This window comes from Arachis ipaensis, chromosome B07 (assembly GCF_000816755.2).
Source record: "Arachis ipaensis cultivar K30076 chromosome B07, Araip1.1, whole genome shotgun sequence".
NCBI classification, from domain to species: Eukaryota; Viridiplantae; Streptophyta; class Magnoliopsida; order Fabales; family Fabaceae; genus Arachis; species Arachis ipaensis.
The window spans coordinates 4,302,706-4,321,206 of NC_029791.2; the positions used below are offsets into that span (position 1 = coordinate 4,302,706).

Here is an 18,501-nt window from a genome sequence, read left to right on the forward strand (position 1 = left end):
GTAGCAGCTTCAGGTCTTCATTTGACACTCATTTTCATTTGGATTGAATTTGAATTTGTGTTTGAGTTGTCCCCACTTTTATATTTAATTAATAATAATGGTTCTTTCCTTCTTTACTTCACAATTAATAGGAAAAATACTATTTGTCTTTATTTTGATTAATGAAACTAAATGCATATTGTGTATTACGTGAATGTAGAATCATAACCATTGCGGGAATTAATAATGATGATAACTACAGTTAATCTCAGAAGTATGAAAATCATTAAAATTAATGAAACTAGTGCAAAAGTGTATATTCACATTTAGGGGTGTCCGCGGATCGGATATAGCCAAAAATTCGATCCGATCCACATTAAAATCATCGGATCGGATCCGATATCCGCAGCTTTTAAGGTTGGATTCGATCCGATCCGATCCGCACATTTGTGGATCGGATCGGATCGGATATCAGATATATCCGCAAAACACAAAAATATTTTTAAAAGCTTATTTTTATTAAAAAAATATCAATAAAATTCATTTTTCTATTCTTTTAAATATGTTTACTCTTAAAATAATATTAAACATACTTTTCTTAAATAATAAATTAAAATAATATAACATATATGATAATTATTAATTGAAATAAAACATAAAAAGAATATTTACTTATTTATTTCTTTAATTTTGCGGATACGCGGATATGCGGATCGGATATGCAGATACCAACACAAAATCCGCAATCCGATCCGATTAGTGTACGGATCTGATCCGATCCGATCCAAAAGCCTTGCGGATCGGATCCATATCCGCAATTTTCGGATCGGATTCGGATAAACACCGTGGATATGCGGATTCGATCCGATCCATAGACACCCCTATTCACATTAATGTATATTCATGAGTCATGACTACTGTGTGAATCAAGCATGATGATAACAATATTTGTTCATACAAAGTAATTTTATTGGTACATCTGATTACATAATGCCACATCAGCAGAGATATTCTTCAGGACATACATAGAATACTCACTATAACAATTTCGGCAGATAGCGGCGGTTTTATAAAGCTGCTGCAAAACAGCAACCTGCAGCACATATAGCAGCGGTTATTGGTTGAGGCTGCAATTAGGACTACATCTAGCGGCAGTTTTTCTCGAACCACCGTTATATTTCAATCAGGCTTGCATTTAGCGGCGTCTTTTCGAAAACTGCTGCTAAATGTATCATCGGGTGAGTTATTGTTTTATATTTTGCGGCGGTTTTGTTTAAACCACCGCCAAATGCGTATTACCACGTATTGCAATGTTTTCTTTAGTAATATGTTTTCTTTAATAATAACTATCTCGGTATAATCTAGTTAAGTAAACACTACTATCTTAAGCTACATATGTTTAAATCATTGTTACTTAAACTCGTAACGCTTTCTACATTCGTTTTACGTAAAAAAAAATTCACAAGTTAAATAAGCTATATATTAACTCATGTGAACAAATTTACCAACAAAATTTTTATTTTTGGCAAATATTTCACTAATTTTAAATATTAAAGACTAAATTCTAAATCTTAATAAATATTTTTAGAAAATATTTGATTTTTAATAATTTATAAAAATATTTATAATTATTTTTTTTATTTATGATTGAATGTACTCTTTATTGAATTCATTATGGATATTATTAAATATACTCTTTATTGTACTATTTATATACGTTTGGATCATATATAAATAGATGGAAATTAATTCGATCTACTATGGTACAAAATTAATTCGAAGTAAACCCATTCGAATTACTAGGGACGTCCTAGCGTGCATAATTCGAATCACACTGATTCGAACTACCCTAAGACTACATGCAAGCATAATTCAAATTGGACAAATTCGAATTACAAGAATTACTACTAATTCGAATAGGACTAATTCGAATTAGTGTTGGTTTTACTAATTCGAATGAGACTAATTCGAATTACATAAGAATGTGCTTTTGGGAGATCCTGGTAATGTTTTTCAATTTAGTAGAATTGTGTAATTTGGTCTTCCATTTGATTTAATTGTGTATTTTACCCAATATATAAGGTGCCTATAATAACTATGATTAGATATAAAGTATACAACAAAAAATTGTGTGGCAATCAAATGTGTTCATATGATATATATAATTATTAGCGCTATATACATCGAAGAGTCATTTGGAAGCTTTTCCTTCTTCTAGGTTCCAGGTTCGAGCCCTCCACACGTTGTAGGTCTATTAGTGGAAGCGCAGGTTTAATGATTGAGTCGGTTGGACCACCGGACGGTCCGGTCTGATTCTAAGAACTGTGAACGAAAATACTGAAATTTGGCACAAAACAAATGTTGTTTTCGTTTATTTGCCATTTAGCGGCGGTTTGACTGCCACAAAATTGATAGACGTTTAGCGGCGGTTAGCTAAAACCACCACTAACCGTTTACCCGCGGCCTATCTTCCAACGTTTGGTTTAACCGCCGCAATATATTTGGCGGCGGTTAAAAACCGCCGCAAAATGGCTCCAACAACCGCCGTTAAATACTGGATTTGTTGTAGTGACTACAATAAAATGTGTTTGGAGATACGTCATCTTCCCACTGAAATGGCCATCATAGAATTGATAAATGGCTTGCGAGATTAACCATTTTCAAATTCATCTCTAAACGTCATTCGACTTCCATAGCAGACATACAAGTACGTGTAGAAAAATATATTAACATGGAAGAAGCTGCACAATTAAAGAAGTCCTAGTAAGCTCGGGATGAAAGGGAAGGTTGGGATAACAATGGTCACAATAAAAATAAAGATAGAGAAAACGGGATGATAACTCATTTAGTCAAAGTAAAAAGTATCGCTCTAGTCTCTTTCTTCGAGGTCAAAGCGGCTGTCTTTGGCATGAGCTCCTTTAAGGCTCCAGGACCAGATGGCTTTCAAGCTTATTTTTTCAAGGAATATTAGAATATTATTGGAGCGGATGTATGGAATTTGGTTAGAATGGCTTTTGCGGGTGGTTACCTTAACCCGAAACTTATGGAGACTCATTATTTTGATTCCTAAGATAGAAGCGCCAACGTTTATAAAGGATTTCAAGTCCATTAGCCTATGTAATGTGGTGTATAAAGTTATTACGAAGGTGTTGATTAATCGCTTACGACCCTTCTTGGAAGAGATTATCGGCCCCCTCCAGGGTGGTTTTATCCCGGGAAGGGGTACACCGAATAATATCATTATTGCCCAAGAAATGCTGCATTTTATGAAGCATACGAAGTCAAAAAAGGTATGCTGGCCTTTAAGATTGATTTAAAAAAAAGTGTATGATAGAGTTGACTGGCAGTTTCTTGAGCATTTCTTGACGAGTTTTGGTTTTCCTGCTCCCTCGACCAGGCTTATTATGTCTTGTGTCAAAGCTTCTTCTCTATCCATCATTTGGAATGGTTCTAGACTCGACAATTTTTCTCCTAATAGAAAGCTCCGTTAGGGTGACCCCATATCCCCATATTTATTTGTCATTTGTATGGAGTGACTTGCCTGTTATATTTCCAAGTTAGTGGACAATGGGTGTTGAGATCTGGTAGCTATTTCTAGAGGTGGCCCGAGAATATCGCACCTTATGTTCACTGGTGATCTGCTGTTGTTGTTAAAGCAAAAAAAGCTCAAGTGCAAATTGTAATGAACACTTTTAGCAACTTTTATAAAGCAGGCATGAAGATCAATCTTAAAAAGTCTAAAGCTTTGTGTTCCAAGAATGTCAACAATAGAAGAAAATATTTGTTCACTGGGGTATTTCCATCCGGTTCACCCAAGACTTGGGGCGATATCTTGGTGTGAATTTGAGTCACTCGAAGACGACCAGGGCTACTTTTAATAACATCCTGAACAAGATTAGATGGCGTCTTACTGGTTGGAAAGGCAAGATCCTTAACAAAGCGGATAGATTTATCTCATCAACTCAGTGGTCTCATTTATCCCTATTTATAATATGCAAGTGTCTCTCTTTTCAGTGGGCGTTTGTAATGACATCTCTTTCACGATGCGTAGATTCCTCAAGAAAAACAAATTGATGGGAGAGGGATGAGTTTTGTTAATTGGAAGACGGTAATCACCCCTAAGAAATATGGTGGTCTTGGAGTAAGGGATCCTCGATGATCTAATATTGCCTTTCTAGGTAAGCTCATTTGGCACCTTTACAACTCTTCGGAGGAACTTTGGGTTCAACTTGTCACATATAAATACCTTTCGAATATGGAGGTGAGAACTCTCCCTTTTTCTAATAATGCTTCTGCTTTTTGGAAGGGTATTTATAAAGCCTTCCAAGTCTTGCAAGATGACTATTTCTGGAGCATTGGTCCTCCTCACCAATCCTTTTGGTATGATGGTTGGAGATTTGAAGGATCCCTTGCAGACGTTCTTCTCTTTCTCCACATCTTGGATATTGAGCTAAGACTTCAGGATTTATCGGAGAATGGTAATTGGAATTTGAATCGGGTTTGCACCATGATTCCAGAGGAAATGAGACAAAATATTCTGGCTTATAATCTGGACCTTTAAGTTGAAAGTAGCACTGATTGATTTTGGAATGCATCCTCTTTAAAGGTTTACACCTCAAAATGGGGCTATTATTAGTTGTGCAAGAGGAACTTAAATTGGGATGATCAAAGCAATTAGTTGTGGCTTTGGCAACTGAAGGTTCCTAAAAAGTATAAGTAGTTGGTCTGCTTTCTCTCCATCAAGGGTTACCTACTGTTTTCTTTCTTTTTCGGAGAGGCCTTACCTCTTCAGATCTTTGCCCTCGATGCAACTCTAACCCTGAAACTGTGCTTCACTGCCTTCGTGACTGTCTTATGCCTCATGATATTTGGCAAAGGTTGAATTATGATCAGGTGAACCTTGATTTATTACCTTGAATTTGGAGAGATAAGAATCGTAATGCTTATCGCTTCTTTTCTGCTCTTTGGTGGATATGGAAGGAGAGAAACAAGGCTATTTTCAATCCTTCAGATCATTGGGCTCCGGATAAGGTGGTTGCTCTAATCTATGCCTCTGAGAATAAGTTACACAAGAATTTTATCTTGCAACAAGCTTCCTACATGTCTTCCTTGATTCTAGACTGGATCCCCCCTGCCCATGGCTCTGTCACGGTCAATTGTGATGCTAGCAAACTCGATGCTGATGGTGTTGTTGGCTTCAGTTGTGTTATCTGAGATTGGAACGGTGTGTGAAAGACAGGTTGTGCTGGTATTATTTTCCCTTTCAGTGTTCTTAAGGGTGAATTATTTGCTATTTAAAAAGGATTATTGCTGGTCTAGGAGGCTGGTTTTAAAGATGTTTATTGTGAGACTGATTGCCTTGAGACCTCCCTTTTGTTGAGAGATTTTTCTACTCATACTAGCAACGAAGTAAGTTCCTTGCTTGAGAATATTCGTGACATTACTCAACATCCGTGGAGGACAGAGCTGGTGTTGATTCAGAGAACGGCGAATTGTGTAGTTGACTCCTTGGCCAAACATGCTATCAAGGAAGGTGTTTACCATGCTGAATGGCTGGTGTTGTGGGAGGGTCTTCAATTACTTCTTCTTCAGGACATGATGCCTTAGTTTTTTTTGGGGTTCTTGTTCGTGTTCCTTTTGCCTCTTCTTTTTCTTTTTTAGTTACAGTCACAAAAAAAAAAGAGTAAAAAGTACTGCTCCTACACTCCCTTAAGAGTTCCTTTAGTTGAAGTCTACAGGAATATTTGTAACATAGAGAAGCTACCTCCACCACATCTAATTAAGGGCAAGAAGGGAGGTAACAAGAGTATTACGAGTACTACCATATCTACGACCACCATACCAACAATTTTACGAATTACGACCTAAAAAATGTGATAGAGAAGTTGGTCGAGATAGTCGATTAGACAAGTATATTGTTTCTTCTAGGTCGGACACTAGAAGAAGAAGATGTTAGTTATTTTATGAAACTAATAATACTTCCAGCCATTGCCAATAATCCTTATTCCAAACTTAGAACTTTCAATTCTTGAACCACAAAAAAAAAAGGATGAAATCAGAGTGTTTATTATGATGATTAGAATTAGAGACCCAAATTATATTTTTTGTGAACAGTTATGTTTTTTCCATCAAAAAACTAACCAACTGCCAATATAGTTAACCAATAAATTTTTTAATAATTACAATACTACCCAAATTGATTTGTATATTAAAAAACTAGACCACAAATCTCCAATAAAAAAAGAAGCTCTAAGGAGAAGTGAGGACGGAAGACTCAAAAAGAACCTCCATGTGATCGTGGGAGACTTCGCACGAGAGAAACCTCAAAGTCATCTCGCAAAAAACATGTAAAAGAAATCTACCAGGTTAGTGAAAGAAGTCGGAAAAGTAATATTCCCAGAGAAAAAGATCTCAGAGCCAGCATTTTCATTAAATTCTAGTCAATATTTACCATCAAGAAAAGAATGTATATTTCTACACTATTAGAAGTAATCTTACACCATTAAAAATACTAATTATGACTAATTAATGACTATAAATCACAAAATGTGCTAACCCCTAACATTACTGATTCCCAAAAAGTCCCTGTTTGATTAGTATTAAAAGTCATGCTGAGTTTCAGGTTGCATGGCATTTGCAAGGAGAATTCACTGGCTCCATTGATTGGAGGCTTGGATTACCTCTTTACCGTACAACTGTACAAGTGAGGATAACTCTGTCCTCTATTACCATGATTTAGAATTTTTTTAAATATTTTTTTGTAATATCTTGATTGATATGTAATTTTTGTCTGATAATATTAACGTTCATGTTTATTCTTATAATTTTTTTTAAAGAGATATCCGTAAGATAGAAACTTTATTTTAAATGAGTAATATAAATGATGTTTTGAATAAAAAAATTTCTTACATGTTTCAATTTAAATAATCTCATAAAAAAACTACATAATACATTATTTGATCATTAACAGTTTTAAAATTCAATTTTCACTTTATAAAAGTTTATCTTAACTGGTTCAAACTCATGAGTTGATGTAAATAGAATAAATATAATTTATATAGATTATAACTTTCACATAAGTGGATTTCCTTATTTGATACCAAAAATATGTGAAAACACAAAGAAACCCTCATGAACTACAACATCATTGTGCTTGGTAATCAGCATTTCTACTAAGCTCAGAGAAAAGTGATGTAAATTATTATTCTAAGCATCAGCAACCAATTGCTCTAAGGTATCATCTTCTGCAGATCTCTTGATTCTAATGACAGCTTTCTCAACCTACAAACAACAATTACAAATTGCTTCATAGTCTCACCTTTGATAATGTCATAACAAGGACAAATTAGTTTCTAAAAGATTCATGAGACATCAACTTAGTCTTTAAAAGATAAAATCTAACTTTATATTCGTATCGAACCGTTTTCTTTTATGCTAAACAGATATTTTAAAAGTTAAATATGTGACGCTATTTTTGTCTATAAAAAATACACGCGACATCAATAAACCTTAAACTCTAAACCGAATTTTTAGAAACTTCTTTTATTTCATGCATATCATTTAAAAGCGTATTTGATGTCAAAAAATCTTAAAATACTAATATATATGAGTGGCAAAACGGGTCGAGTCCGTCGGGCCGATCCACTAAACCCGCTAAAAAAGGCGGGCCGATCCGCCCCGTTTATGTGGCGGGCCTAGGCGGGACGGGGCGGGTTGGGGCGGGCCGGCCCGCTTTGCCACCCCTACTAATATATTAACTTTCTGGCACTAAATTTCTCTAAAATATTTTAGGTTGTATAGTCTAATGTTTTGAATTTGATTACCTCATTATCCCAATTTGTTCTTGCAGTCAGAATTATAAGAGTTACTGTTTGTATGAAAACTCCAAGGATCATTCCCCACCAGATACCCTGTAAGAAATTCCAAATGCTTAGAATTACACTGATTTTAATACAAGCTTAGGAGCAGTAACTAATTAGTGAGGGAAATGGTAATGGTTCAAACTTACAGCTACTCCTAAAGATGTTTTAAAGCCAAGGACACATCCAACAGTAAGACCAATAACATAGTAACAAAACAAGTTAACATAAGCAACTATAGCTTGCCATCCACTTCCAATTGCAACTCCTGAAAATTTTCAAACAAAAAGTAAACTAATAAAGATGGAACATTTATTCTTTCCAGGTCTAAATGAACCATTAGTATCTAAACCATATTATAAAAGGTTTGATCAATTCAATCCAACTTGATTGATGTTTCATTGGATGTATTTATTTATTTAAGATAGGAAACAAAGATAACACATAAATTTTGTCTTGGTTTCAACTTTATAAAGACAAAAAAGAGACAAATTTTGCCTTAACAGTTAAGACAAAGATCTTTTATCTAATTTTGTATCTGTTTCATTCTCCAAATAGTTTGTATAGTATTTCTGTCTTGAGACATTTATCAAACTTAGCTATAAAAAATATAGTTGAAAGTGTTTTTTTATTATGTTTTATTCTTGGTACAATTTTATATCTCCCAATATCTCTTTCTTCCTATTTACTCAAACCTAAGACCTTGGATCAGAAATAAATGATAAACCATAGAATGGTGTTTATATATAGCATATAGTTTTATTACCTGAGAGTATAGGTTGAATGCCATTAAGGAAAACAGACATGGCTAGCAATGGAGTTAAGTTAGAAACATCCTCAATAACTTCAGAGTCAGTAGTGAAAAGCTTGCTCAAACCAACCCTGAAGATCAAGACAATGGCGCAAAATACTATACTGATCGCGACGCTCGTTCCATTTACTACAAACACTGAAAATTTTGCTACTCTTGGATGTGCTGCTCCTAATTCATTGCTAACCCTCACACTGAATTCATTGAAATTGTGATCAAAATCTTTGTCTGAAAGTTGAGTGGATGAAAAAAATTAACATAAAATAAAACTCTGTGTTTTGTTTTTTAAGTTACCTTGCAGCTGCACTAAGTCCTAACATAAATTGCATGTCCCAGTTCAAGTAGTTCATACTGAAAAGTACATAAACATGGAGATTATTGTTAGAAAGAAATTTGAACAATGGGTAGAAAGATCATTCTAAAATTAACTATGAACATACCAAATTGAAATCGTGTCCAGTGAAATAGTTGGATTTGAGAGCAGTCCTGATATAAGCACTAGTCCTTGATTGTACCATATCTCCAAACTACATTATCAAAAATATGTACATAAGTGGTTTTATTCTATAGATTTAACGTATTTTGAAAAGTTTAAACAGATCATTAGATATGAAAATTTCACACGATTTTATCACGTCTGATCTTTACCATTATTTTTTTTTTGTGCCGTGTCATGTTTGGGTCCTGCCTCTTAAATTAACAGTTAGATATTATGCGTAATTAAATCGTTACATACCATAACATGATAGCAGAAGCAAGTGTGAGCTTGAAATAAGGCCAGATTCCTTTGAAGGCTTTTAAAGTAAAGCCATTCCAAGTTTGGTTGCACCTTGGGCTAAGAACAATGTACAAACCATTCAAGAAAGCAAGAATGCACCAAGAAAAGCTGAGTGTGAGTGCTGCACCAAGAAGTCCATAATCGAAAACATAGACAACTAGCCAACTCAGAAGAACATGCAGAAGGAACACACCAACTGACATGTATGCCAAAGGATTCACTATGTTCTGTGCTTGCAGGAACCTCTGCATTGGACAGGTTACCGCGAATGCATAGAGCTGAATGATTAGTCCTCGGGCGAAAATCTGCGCCTGCCCAGCTATGCTGTCTGATTGACCTATGGCTTTTAGAAAAGGCCCTGAGAACCAATAGAGGAATGTGAGTAGCACAGCTGCACCTATGTGTAAGATGATTGCTCTTTGCAATATGACTCCCATTGCCGCGTGTTTCGCAGCTCCATAAGCCTGGCCACACACTGTTTGCACTGCACTCGCCATCCCCAACTGTTTGATGGAAATTTAGAATTCAAAACTGAGCATACTATCATAATATTACCAAAGATAAGTATGAGTTTTCTGAGAAAATAAGAATACATACCATAATTCCATAAGCAAGGCCTTGAATTCCAACACTAGCTATGGAAGCTCCAGCGAGCTCTAGAGAACCCAAATGGCCAGTGAACATCAATGTTACAAAGCTTAGCATGTAATTGAAAATGGATACAATAATGGAAGAACCAGAGAGGAGCCAGAGAAGCCTTGACTCCCAAGCAACTAGCTTCAGCCACCACCGTGCCTCGATTGGTTTGTGTTCTAAGAATTCCTCAATGGCATCAGCTGACAAAGATGAAACCTTTGTGTTTGAGTCTAGCAATGGTTGGTACTCCACAGACCCCATGGTTCTGTGTGTCTCACTAAGCATTCAAACTAGTTCACTACATGAAAAGTTATTGCTAGTAAACTTGTATAAATAAGATGTGGAAAGTTAGGTTGGTTCCTCCTGTGTATGCTTAGGCAAGCAGATACATATTATATTTAGGGGGCGACTTTGGTGTAGAAGCTCTTATGGCTTCTACACATGTAGAAGTCCAGTGGCGGATGGAGCTGAAGACACGTGTCCGAGGAAGGAACACAACTTGTGCTGGTGCAGGTGATGTGTAAGGCATGTTCAGTTTTTATCACGTTGGGATTATGACAGTCTTCTTGTGTAATTATGTGTATTAGCGCTTAATGAAGATATCATAATTACAGGCTTAGAAATTGGGCTGAATGTTGAGGGTTTTGTTTTGAAGAGCGTATTTTTTTAATTTAAGGGCAATGTTTATATCTAACAATTTTAGAAGCTGAAAATGTAAAAGATATATAGAAAGTTGTTTAATTTGTATGTAATTTGTTAATTTTTTTGGTTTTGAAAAAACAATTCAAATAAATATAATTACATTTAATTAAAAATATAATTTATTATCACTTATTGAATATGTGTCTTTTTTGGACGTTTATATTTCTCTCAAAAAAACTGATTATCTAAATCATTTGCATTTTTATCTACCTCATTTGAATTTTGATTTTTCTCTAAAAAAAAACTGTGATATTTTTAATAGTACATTTTGATATCTAGTAGATTTTGATAAATATGCCAGTTTTGATTAAGTAAATGAGTGACCATAATTTGATGTTTGGGTAACATATATAATTAAAATATTTTGTTTCAAAAGATATTATATTATAAAGTAATTTTACTACAAAGGTTAACATTCAATATTTTAAAAAAAGATTACTCGAAAAATAATTTATAGACTTAATATCAAAATGTTTAAAATGAAATGAACGATAGTAAACAACAAAAAAGCAATGCGATTGATGCTAAAAGACAATAACATCACTCCTAAAAAATGAATACAAATGAGTAACAAAAGATCGGGAGAATAAATTTTTTATAATTTAATTTTTAGCGTGAATTTATTAAAGATTGCAATTTGTAAAAGTGGTATATTTTTTGCTTTTTTAGATATAACGCTGATTTGATAAAATTTTAAAAGGCACATATTCAATAAATAATAATAAATTATATTTTTAATTAAATGTAATTATATTTATTTGAATTGTTTTTTTCAAAACCAAAAAAATTAACAAATCCCATATGACAAATTAAACAACTTTCTACGTATCTTTTACATTTTCAGCTTCTAAAATTGCTGGATATAAACATTGCCCTTAAATTAAAAAAATATGCTCTTCAAAACAAAACCCTCAACATTCAGTAAACTGAACGTGCCTTGCACATCACTTGCAGCAGCACAAGTTGTATTCCCTCCTCAGACACGTGTCTTCAGCTCCATCCGCCACTGCACTTCTACATGTATAGAAGCCATAAGAGCTTCTACACCAGAGTCGCCGCCTATTATTTAATTAGCATCATGAAATTAGTTAAAGTAATAATTATCGATTTCAAGTCTTGAGAATTGAAAAAATCCTTACAAAGGGACTTTATTCTTTTTATGGGACCCAAGTTAGATCAGGTTGAATTGGTCAAATTCTTAGTAATAAGACTTAGATGGTTGTAGTTAGATTGAAATCCTAAAAATACTATTATGTTTTGTTTTCTTTCTAACTTCTTCAGATGTTTAGTTGTCTCTTTCCTTCAATGGGCCACCTAACAAGTTAACATCAAACATTCTTCACAAAATCAGGTCATGACTGTCCTAGTGAGGAGTGAATTTAGTTGTTGAACAAATGTGTGAGCAATGACCGGTAGGTAGTAGCTTCAGGTCTTCATTTGACACTTGAGAAATATATCTAACACTTGAGTGAACCTAGGAGAAATAATGTCTTTATTTTGATTAATGAAACTAATGCGAAAGTGTCTATTTACATGAATGTAGACTCATGAGTCACGACCATTGTGTGAATCAAGCTTGATACTAACATTTAATTTCAAAAGTATGGAATTTTCCATGAAAAAAATAAGGTTACAAAAAAACAATGAATTTACATTACAACCAACCAAAGGGGGATTTATTTACAAGTCTAAGATGAACTACAGAAGCATACCCTTAACCAACCAAGTTGGAAGCCTCTAAACCTAACATGATATTTAATTTCCCAATATCTTGTTCAATCTACAAAACTTTTTTCAGGTGTGCAGTCAATTACATTTCAAAACAATGACTGCAAGAGCCTCCTACTTATTCAATTAATTTCGAAGTCTTGGATGGGTAATCAAACTTGCTACATACCATCATTGTGGTCTTAACATGGTAGATAGAAATTCCTGGTCATCTTTATCCAGCCCAGACGACCACTTCCTCAAAGTTTGCGCATGGTCGGAAATGGATTTAGAATATGCTGGAAGATTGATCTCAGTGCAAACAAGAGCTTCAGGATCAAGAGGAAGAAGGCCGAAAAGAGATGTCACGGCAGAAATCTGAAGAGAATTGCGAGCTTTCATGGAAGAGGTGTGATCCAGAAAAGCGAACAACTTATATCTCAAGTTCTCAACTCCCCGATCTTCATATCCAGCAGCATCAACTCCAATCCTGAAATTTTTTAAATTAACCCCAAAATTAGAAAATCAAAGAAAATGTCAAAGCATCAACCTCCATTAAAATGTTCCGTGGGTTGTCCACGGATATAGGATCACAAGAGAAACGGCCGTAAAATCATACATGAAACATTGATTATCTCTTCACATGCGGGATTTTAGTTGTTATAAATCTGACTTAAGTCAACTAATAGACTTGGCCTAAGCCCCTCAAAGAATAGTGGGCCATGGTTGGTAGCATCACAATCAATATCAATGCAACAATAATTTACCTGCCAAGTTGACCAAGAAGAACAATGATCGCAATACCAAAGCTTTCCTCTATGCCTGAATCAAGCATATCCAGCAACTGAGGAACGAGTTTGATGTCAGTCCAATGCCAGCCCTGTATTAAGAGAGAGAACCATTCGGTTAGTTTCATATTCATGCATCACTGAAGTTAAGCAACAGGTTAAATTCACAAATATGATATTCACTTGGAAATAAGAGAGTAATACCATTTTCTTTGCAACCAGCTCCACCAATGACAAGACATCACAAAGGCAACACAAGTCTACATTGCCAAGAACACCTGGTTGAGCAGCAGAAGAAACCGTGCACCTTTTCAAACTACAAGGTCCATCACAACTCTTGTAGGCTTTCTGAACTGCTTCCGGATTAGAGCATTGTCTGCCGTTAAAATTCTCTGGCATGAATCCAGAATCCGACAAAGCAACCTGTTCTATCCATTGAAGCCTATAGTATTTTATCTCTTCTAAGAGCAAGCATGAAACTGAATCAATGGATTCAGCACCTTCCAAGAATGGGCATTTAATACTTGTGCAAAATTCAGTATGAAGCTGATCGATTGAAGGAAGATAAGAAGTAGAAACTTTTTTGCTCTCATCCTCAAGAAAAATAACTAAAGATTTCAAAACAGTCACCATTGAACCAAAATTGTCCACATAAAAAAACTTCTCTCCACCCAAATAAGCAAAAATATGAAGGATAGTCAACAGCATTAAAGAATCCCATTTGCATAATCTAAGAATCTTGTATGAAGCTTCACAAATGAATCCAACATGATCAGTTGCAGCACATATAGAAGATAATATAATACTCCCTGCTAGCAATTGTTCACTTGTAGCAACCTCCGAAGAAAAGTTACTAATGCCATCTAGAGAATCATTGGAAGCATGATCTGCAGATGCCTCAGCAGGCACTGTATTCTCTACTAGAACTTTTCCTTCTAAAAGAAAGTCTTCAATAAGTCCAAGCAGCTCAAGAAAAGAACAAGTTTCTAAAAAGAGGATTCTTGTCTCAGCATCCAACATAGCTGCCCAAAAAGGAAAACATTTTAGTTTGATTCAATACTCAACAGCACAAAAGGAACATGAAACTCAAGTTTATAGAAAGTGCATATAACATGATATGAAAATATCTAAATAGAAACATTCAATTACATAAACAGAAATTGTATGAGAACAAATGAATATACCTGTGCGAATATGTTGGGCATAAGAATTCATGCAGCAAAATATATTGCCATCGCAAAGATTTCCAAATGTACTTGTAGAAGCCATGACAAAGTTGAACAGCATCAGCGTTAACAACACAGAAACCTTCTCCCTGAAAAAGATTAGAGGAAACAGAAGAAAATCAATACTATCAGTCCACCATCAATTGTCTTGAGCCCTATTGATTAATTTTGTCATGAATTGATTTGCTTGATAAATCAATAAATTTGAGTATCAAAACAGAAACTAAAAAAGGAGTGCATTGTTCAAAATCATGAGATACTTACTTCTTTGAGAGTGTGTCTTCCTTTTTAAGTGCAGTCAGAATGCTACCAACAGCCCAAACTGTTTGTGTATCCAAACTGCACCGAGCCATACAGGCTTTTATAGCAAAAAACATCCTAGATAAGACACTATGGTCCTCGATATTGGAAAAGACAGCACAAATTTTAGGAGGTTGTTTGTTTAAAGGTCCAATTTCATCCTCCGCCAGAAATGAGGCCCTGGAAATATCTGATGTGTGCATATGTGGCAATTTTACAACCTCGGCTTTACTTGCTTGTGTAGGCTTAATCCGTGAATCAGATGAACTATCTAAGTTTTCATTATTGGAACTGATTTCAAAATTAGTTCCATCAAGACCAGGTGAAGGAAACAGGTCTGCTTTTTGACTTGACATGCCTTCTTGGAGTGCTTCCTCTAGAAAGGGCTTCTTCAAACTATTATCCTCAAATGTTTTGTGAAATTCAATTTCTGGAAGTGATGGTGACAAGGGAGAATCCATTGCTCTTCTGTAACGTTGCTCATAAGAAGCATTATCTAGTTCTAAGAACTTCATATAAGTTTCATCAGTCATTTTATCCAAACTAATCAAAGAATCAAAGCTGTTTGCAGCACCACATGTCCTCACTTCATCAGGAGTGGTTTCTAAATTTTGTGCAGCATCACATATCCTCTCTTCACCGGCAGGAGTGGTTTCTAAATTTTGTGAGCCAGGGCAAGAAATGTGTTCGCTAACATTTGCATCCCCATAGATATTGGCTTTGGCCTCTTCTGTACCCTTCTTCGCAACCCTTCCTGTGCTAGGTACTGTGACAACTTTTTCAGTGTGAGATTTCTTTTTCTTCTTGTTGGCTCTATCATTATTTTTCTGTATACTGCTTAGATTAGGGAGCACGTCTCTCCCTCCTTCCAAGCATTTGTCTTCTTCTCTATACAACAAACCATGCAAATTAGAGAGATTCTGAGAAGACAAATTTGCAACACTACCAATATTATCATGTGTTCTTTTCCGCTTCCTATGGTTCTCAGTAACATATCTTTCAGATGAGTTGCACATGATTTGTCTTGCATTGAGGATCTCCTGATCCAACTTTGCCGATGCACTAACTGGGAAAGCAGTTGTTTCCTGTGAGCCCATCAACTGTCCATCAGAAAAAGATTCTGAATTGGAATTTACTGCAGAACTCTGTAACTTTGTTCTGTTGGGTCCTCTGCTAAGAGGCTTCAATTTAGAATCAATACCTGGGATGGATTCTGAGTAATTTCCACTAGATAGCACAAGAGGTTGAGTGGGCTGCATGTCTTTCCTCAAAGGATCACATGTGTCCATTGTTGTGCAACAAGTCTGCAGAAGCTCATTTTCAAGTTCACTATGCTTCGGAGATAGATTGAAATTGCATACTTGCCTCGTGATAGCTGAGTTCTGCATATATAGCATATTCCCAGACTGCAAAATAAACATCCAAGAAGTTAAGAAACATAGTTTTTTTTTTTTTTTTAATTAAAGAAAAATAAAGAAGAAGAAGAAACCATTGGAAAATCCCTTATTTATTGCTTTCAGAAAATCGCCTAATTCCCAACGGCTAAAAACCTGGTAGTGCACAGCTAATATGATTGTAAACATAAGATTTCCAACATCACTACAAGGGAGAACCAATAATTAAGTTCAAGAGTCCATGATTTTATAACCAAAAAAACATTATACAGATAAGAGATATCTACGTCCACGGTATCTTCATATGAGAATAAGCCAGAACAAGATTGTGACAGTGAAGAGAGGTGCAAAATAGAAAGTAAGGTGAAACCAACCTTTGTTTGTTCACGTCTTCCAGGAAACGATGAGAAGGATGCATCCAACATATCAAGCCGACGCAGGAGTTGAACAAAATCCGTCTTTATACGCCCTAATTCTTGGTGTAAAGAGTTGCGACGACTTGCTTCCAACTTAAATTTTTGCCTGGCATATTTTGCTCGTAGCTTTTCAAGCTTTAGTTGGCTTTTCAAAAGCTTTACATCACTAGTATCTTCAGCTTTCGCAGTAGGTACTCCGGCTGTTTCAACAGGTTTTGATACAGATAAGAGCTCAGATATCTTCTTCTTCAACTCCTCAATTGTCCGCTTATCCCTTTCAACCTGATGAGACATCTCATCCGCACGCCGTTTCTCTTCGATGAATTTCCTCCAGTTACTTTCTGCAAGTGCCTTCTGCTCCTTTGCTTTAACCATCTCTGAATCTGCTCGCTTCTTTTCCTCAGTCACTTTCCCCCTTTCAGTTTCAAGCATTTCTTTAGCTTTCGTCATCCCCAACTCGGCATCTCTTTTTCCTGCTAATATCTTCCGCTTCTCAGTCTCAAACCTTTTCGTTGCCTCTTTAGAGGCAGATATTTGAGAAGCCAGCTTTGTTTTTGCCTCATTAGCTTCTTTCTCCAATCGAACAAGCCGAGTCCTATACTCCTCAGCCTTCTCTGCTTCAACTTTGGCAATTTGCATCTCTTTTTCTGCAGTTTTGCTCTTCTCCGCTTCTACTGCCTTCAAAGCTTCAGCTGCTTTCTTTCTCTCCTTCTCCGAGTTTTTCTTCTCCTTATCCGCCTTTTTCTTCTCTGCCTCCAGGAGCTCCTTCAACCTACTGATTTCCTTTTCCTTATCAGCTATACAAGCTTGAAAACCCTCTATGCTCTCATTTCCATTCTTAGCATCACCACCAGGTTTCTGCCGAATCGCATCAATTTCAGACCTCAAGCTACATACTTCATTCTCTAAAGATACTCTAGCATTACATTCTTTAAGCTTCTCCTCAGCGTCTGCTTTGGCTCGCGCCTGTTCTTCTTCACATTCTGCAGAAAATACAACATTGCAATGTTCACTAATTACAACTTAATCCAATCTGTTCAGTGAATCCACTCGCAGAAATTCCACTACATATGCATAAAATTCTTATTCAGATTCACTACTCACATCCCAAAGAAAAAGGCATAAAAATAAAAAATTGAAAATAAATAAATAAATAACCTTGGCTGAGCTTCACATTTTGAGCCTGAACTTCATTGATTTTGGTTTCTAGAAGCTTCACAGCTTGGCGAAGAGCGTTTCGTGATTCTTGAAGCTTCGAACACTTCTTCTTCCACTGCCACAGAGAAGGAAAATAACTAAATAAATAAAGAACTCGGCTTTGAATGACAAATAAAGCGAAAAAGAGAAAAAGAGAGGGTTTTACCGCTTCACAGTGGGAGCAAGCAGTGGCGGAAACAGGTTCGAATGGGTGATCTGCAGAGAGAGCCATTGGCGGCAAAGAGGGAATGGAGAAATGTGAGATTCTTCAAACACTGGCATCGGAACCGAACAGTAATTAGAGATACACAGTGGCGGTGCAATCAAGTAATCATTTTTACGCCATTAAAACCCTAAACCCCCGTAGTAGAGATTCTACACCACCGTTCTCTTCGTCCTTGGGGTAAGCGAGGGAGTGGAAAGGGAGGTAAAACCATTCTTTTTTTTATTACAAAGTTTCAAGATCATTTATAACTAAGTTTATAAAAATTAGATTAGACATCAACAAGAATCAATAAAATTAATTTGGATTGATTTAGGGACTAATTTGCTTAAGTAACGGTAGAAATTTAAATTCTGTCTTATGCATGGAGTAAATGACAGATTTTTAGATAAAATTTTGATTCACGATAAATTAATAGTTAATTTGTTGAGTTGAGATGTATTAAAAAAATTTAATAAAAATAAAACAAATAGAGTTTAAAATTA

General features: G+C 35.6%; 2 protein-coding genes across 4 annotated transcripts; both read right to left on the reverse strand.

Annotated features, from left to right (window-relative positions):
• LOC107609951 (protein DETOXIFICATION 41-like) lies at positions 7,053-10,447 on the reverse strand. The gene is made up of 8 exons (XM_016312016.2): positions 10,025-10,447; positions 9,386-9,930; positions 9,090-9,176; positions 8,944-9,000; positions 8,605-8,843; positions 7,988-8,106; positions 7,803-7,889; positions 7,053-7,260 (listed from the first exon to the last, which is right to left on the reverse strand). The coding sequence occupies exons 1-8, from the start codon at positions 10,346-10,348 to the stop codon at positions 7,186-7,188; spliced, it is 1,533 nt and encodes a 510-aa protein (XP_016167502.1). The 5' UTR covers positions 10,349-10,447; the 3' UTR covers positions 7,053-7,185.
• Positions 10,191-18,187, reverse strand: LOC107609099. 3 transcript variants are annotated; one of them, XM_021107059.1, is made up of 9 exons: positions 17,960-18,187; positions 17,755-17,869; positions 16,555-17,579; positions 14,751-16,192; positions 14,445-14,575; positions 13,465-14,282; positions 13,240-13,352; positions 12,663-12,962; positions 10,191-10,263 (listed from the first exon to the last, which is right to left on the reverse strand). In XM_021107059.1, the coding sequence occupies exons 1-8, from the start codon at positions 18,023-18,025 to the stop codon at positions 12,665-12,667; spliced, it is 4,008 nt and encodes a 1,335-aa protein (XP_020962718.1). In that variant the 5' UTR covers positions 18,026-18,187; the 3' UTR covers positions 10,191-10,263; positions 12,663-12,664. The 3 variants fall into 3 exon arrangements, with proteins under 3 accessions (XP_020962718.1, XP_020962719.1, XP_016166421.1); XM_021107060.1 differs by lacking the exon at positions 10,191-10,263 and adding an exon at positions 11,584-11,824; XM_016310935.2 differs by lacking the exon at positions 10,191-10,263 and having other exon boundaries at positions 12,332-12,962.

Bases quoted from the DNA above. Each gene is read 5' to 3' on its own strand.
- LOC107609951 (XM_016312016.2), bottom strand. From the start codon at position 10,348: ATGCTTAGTGAGACACACAGAACCATGGGGTCTGTGGAGTACCAACCA. The intron at 9,931-10,024 runs GTATGTATTCTT...TCCATCAAACAG, and splicing joins GCCTTGCTTATGGAATTATG to TTGGGGATGGCGAGTGCAGT. The intron at 9,177-9,385 runs GTATGTAACGAT...TTGATAATGTAG, and splicing joins GCTTCTGCTATCATGTTATG to TTTGGAGATATGGTACAATC.
- LOC107609099 (XM_021107059.1), bottom strand. From the start codon at position 18,025: ATGGCTCTCTCTGCAGATCACCCATTCGAACCTGTTTCCGCCACTGCT. The intron at 17,870-17,959 runs GTAAAACCCTCT...TCTCTGTGGCAG, and splicing joins CTTGCTCCCACTGTGAAGCG to TGGAAGAAGAAGTGTTCGAA. The intron at 12,963-13,239 runs GTAAATTATTGT...AAAAAATTTCAG, and splicing joins CTTCTTGGTCAACTTGGCAG to GATTGGAGTTGATGCTGCTG.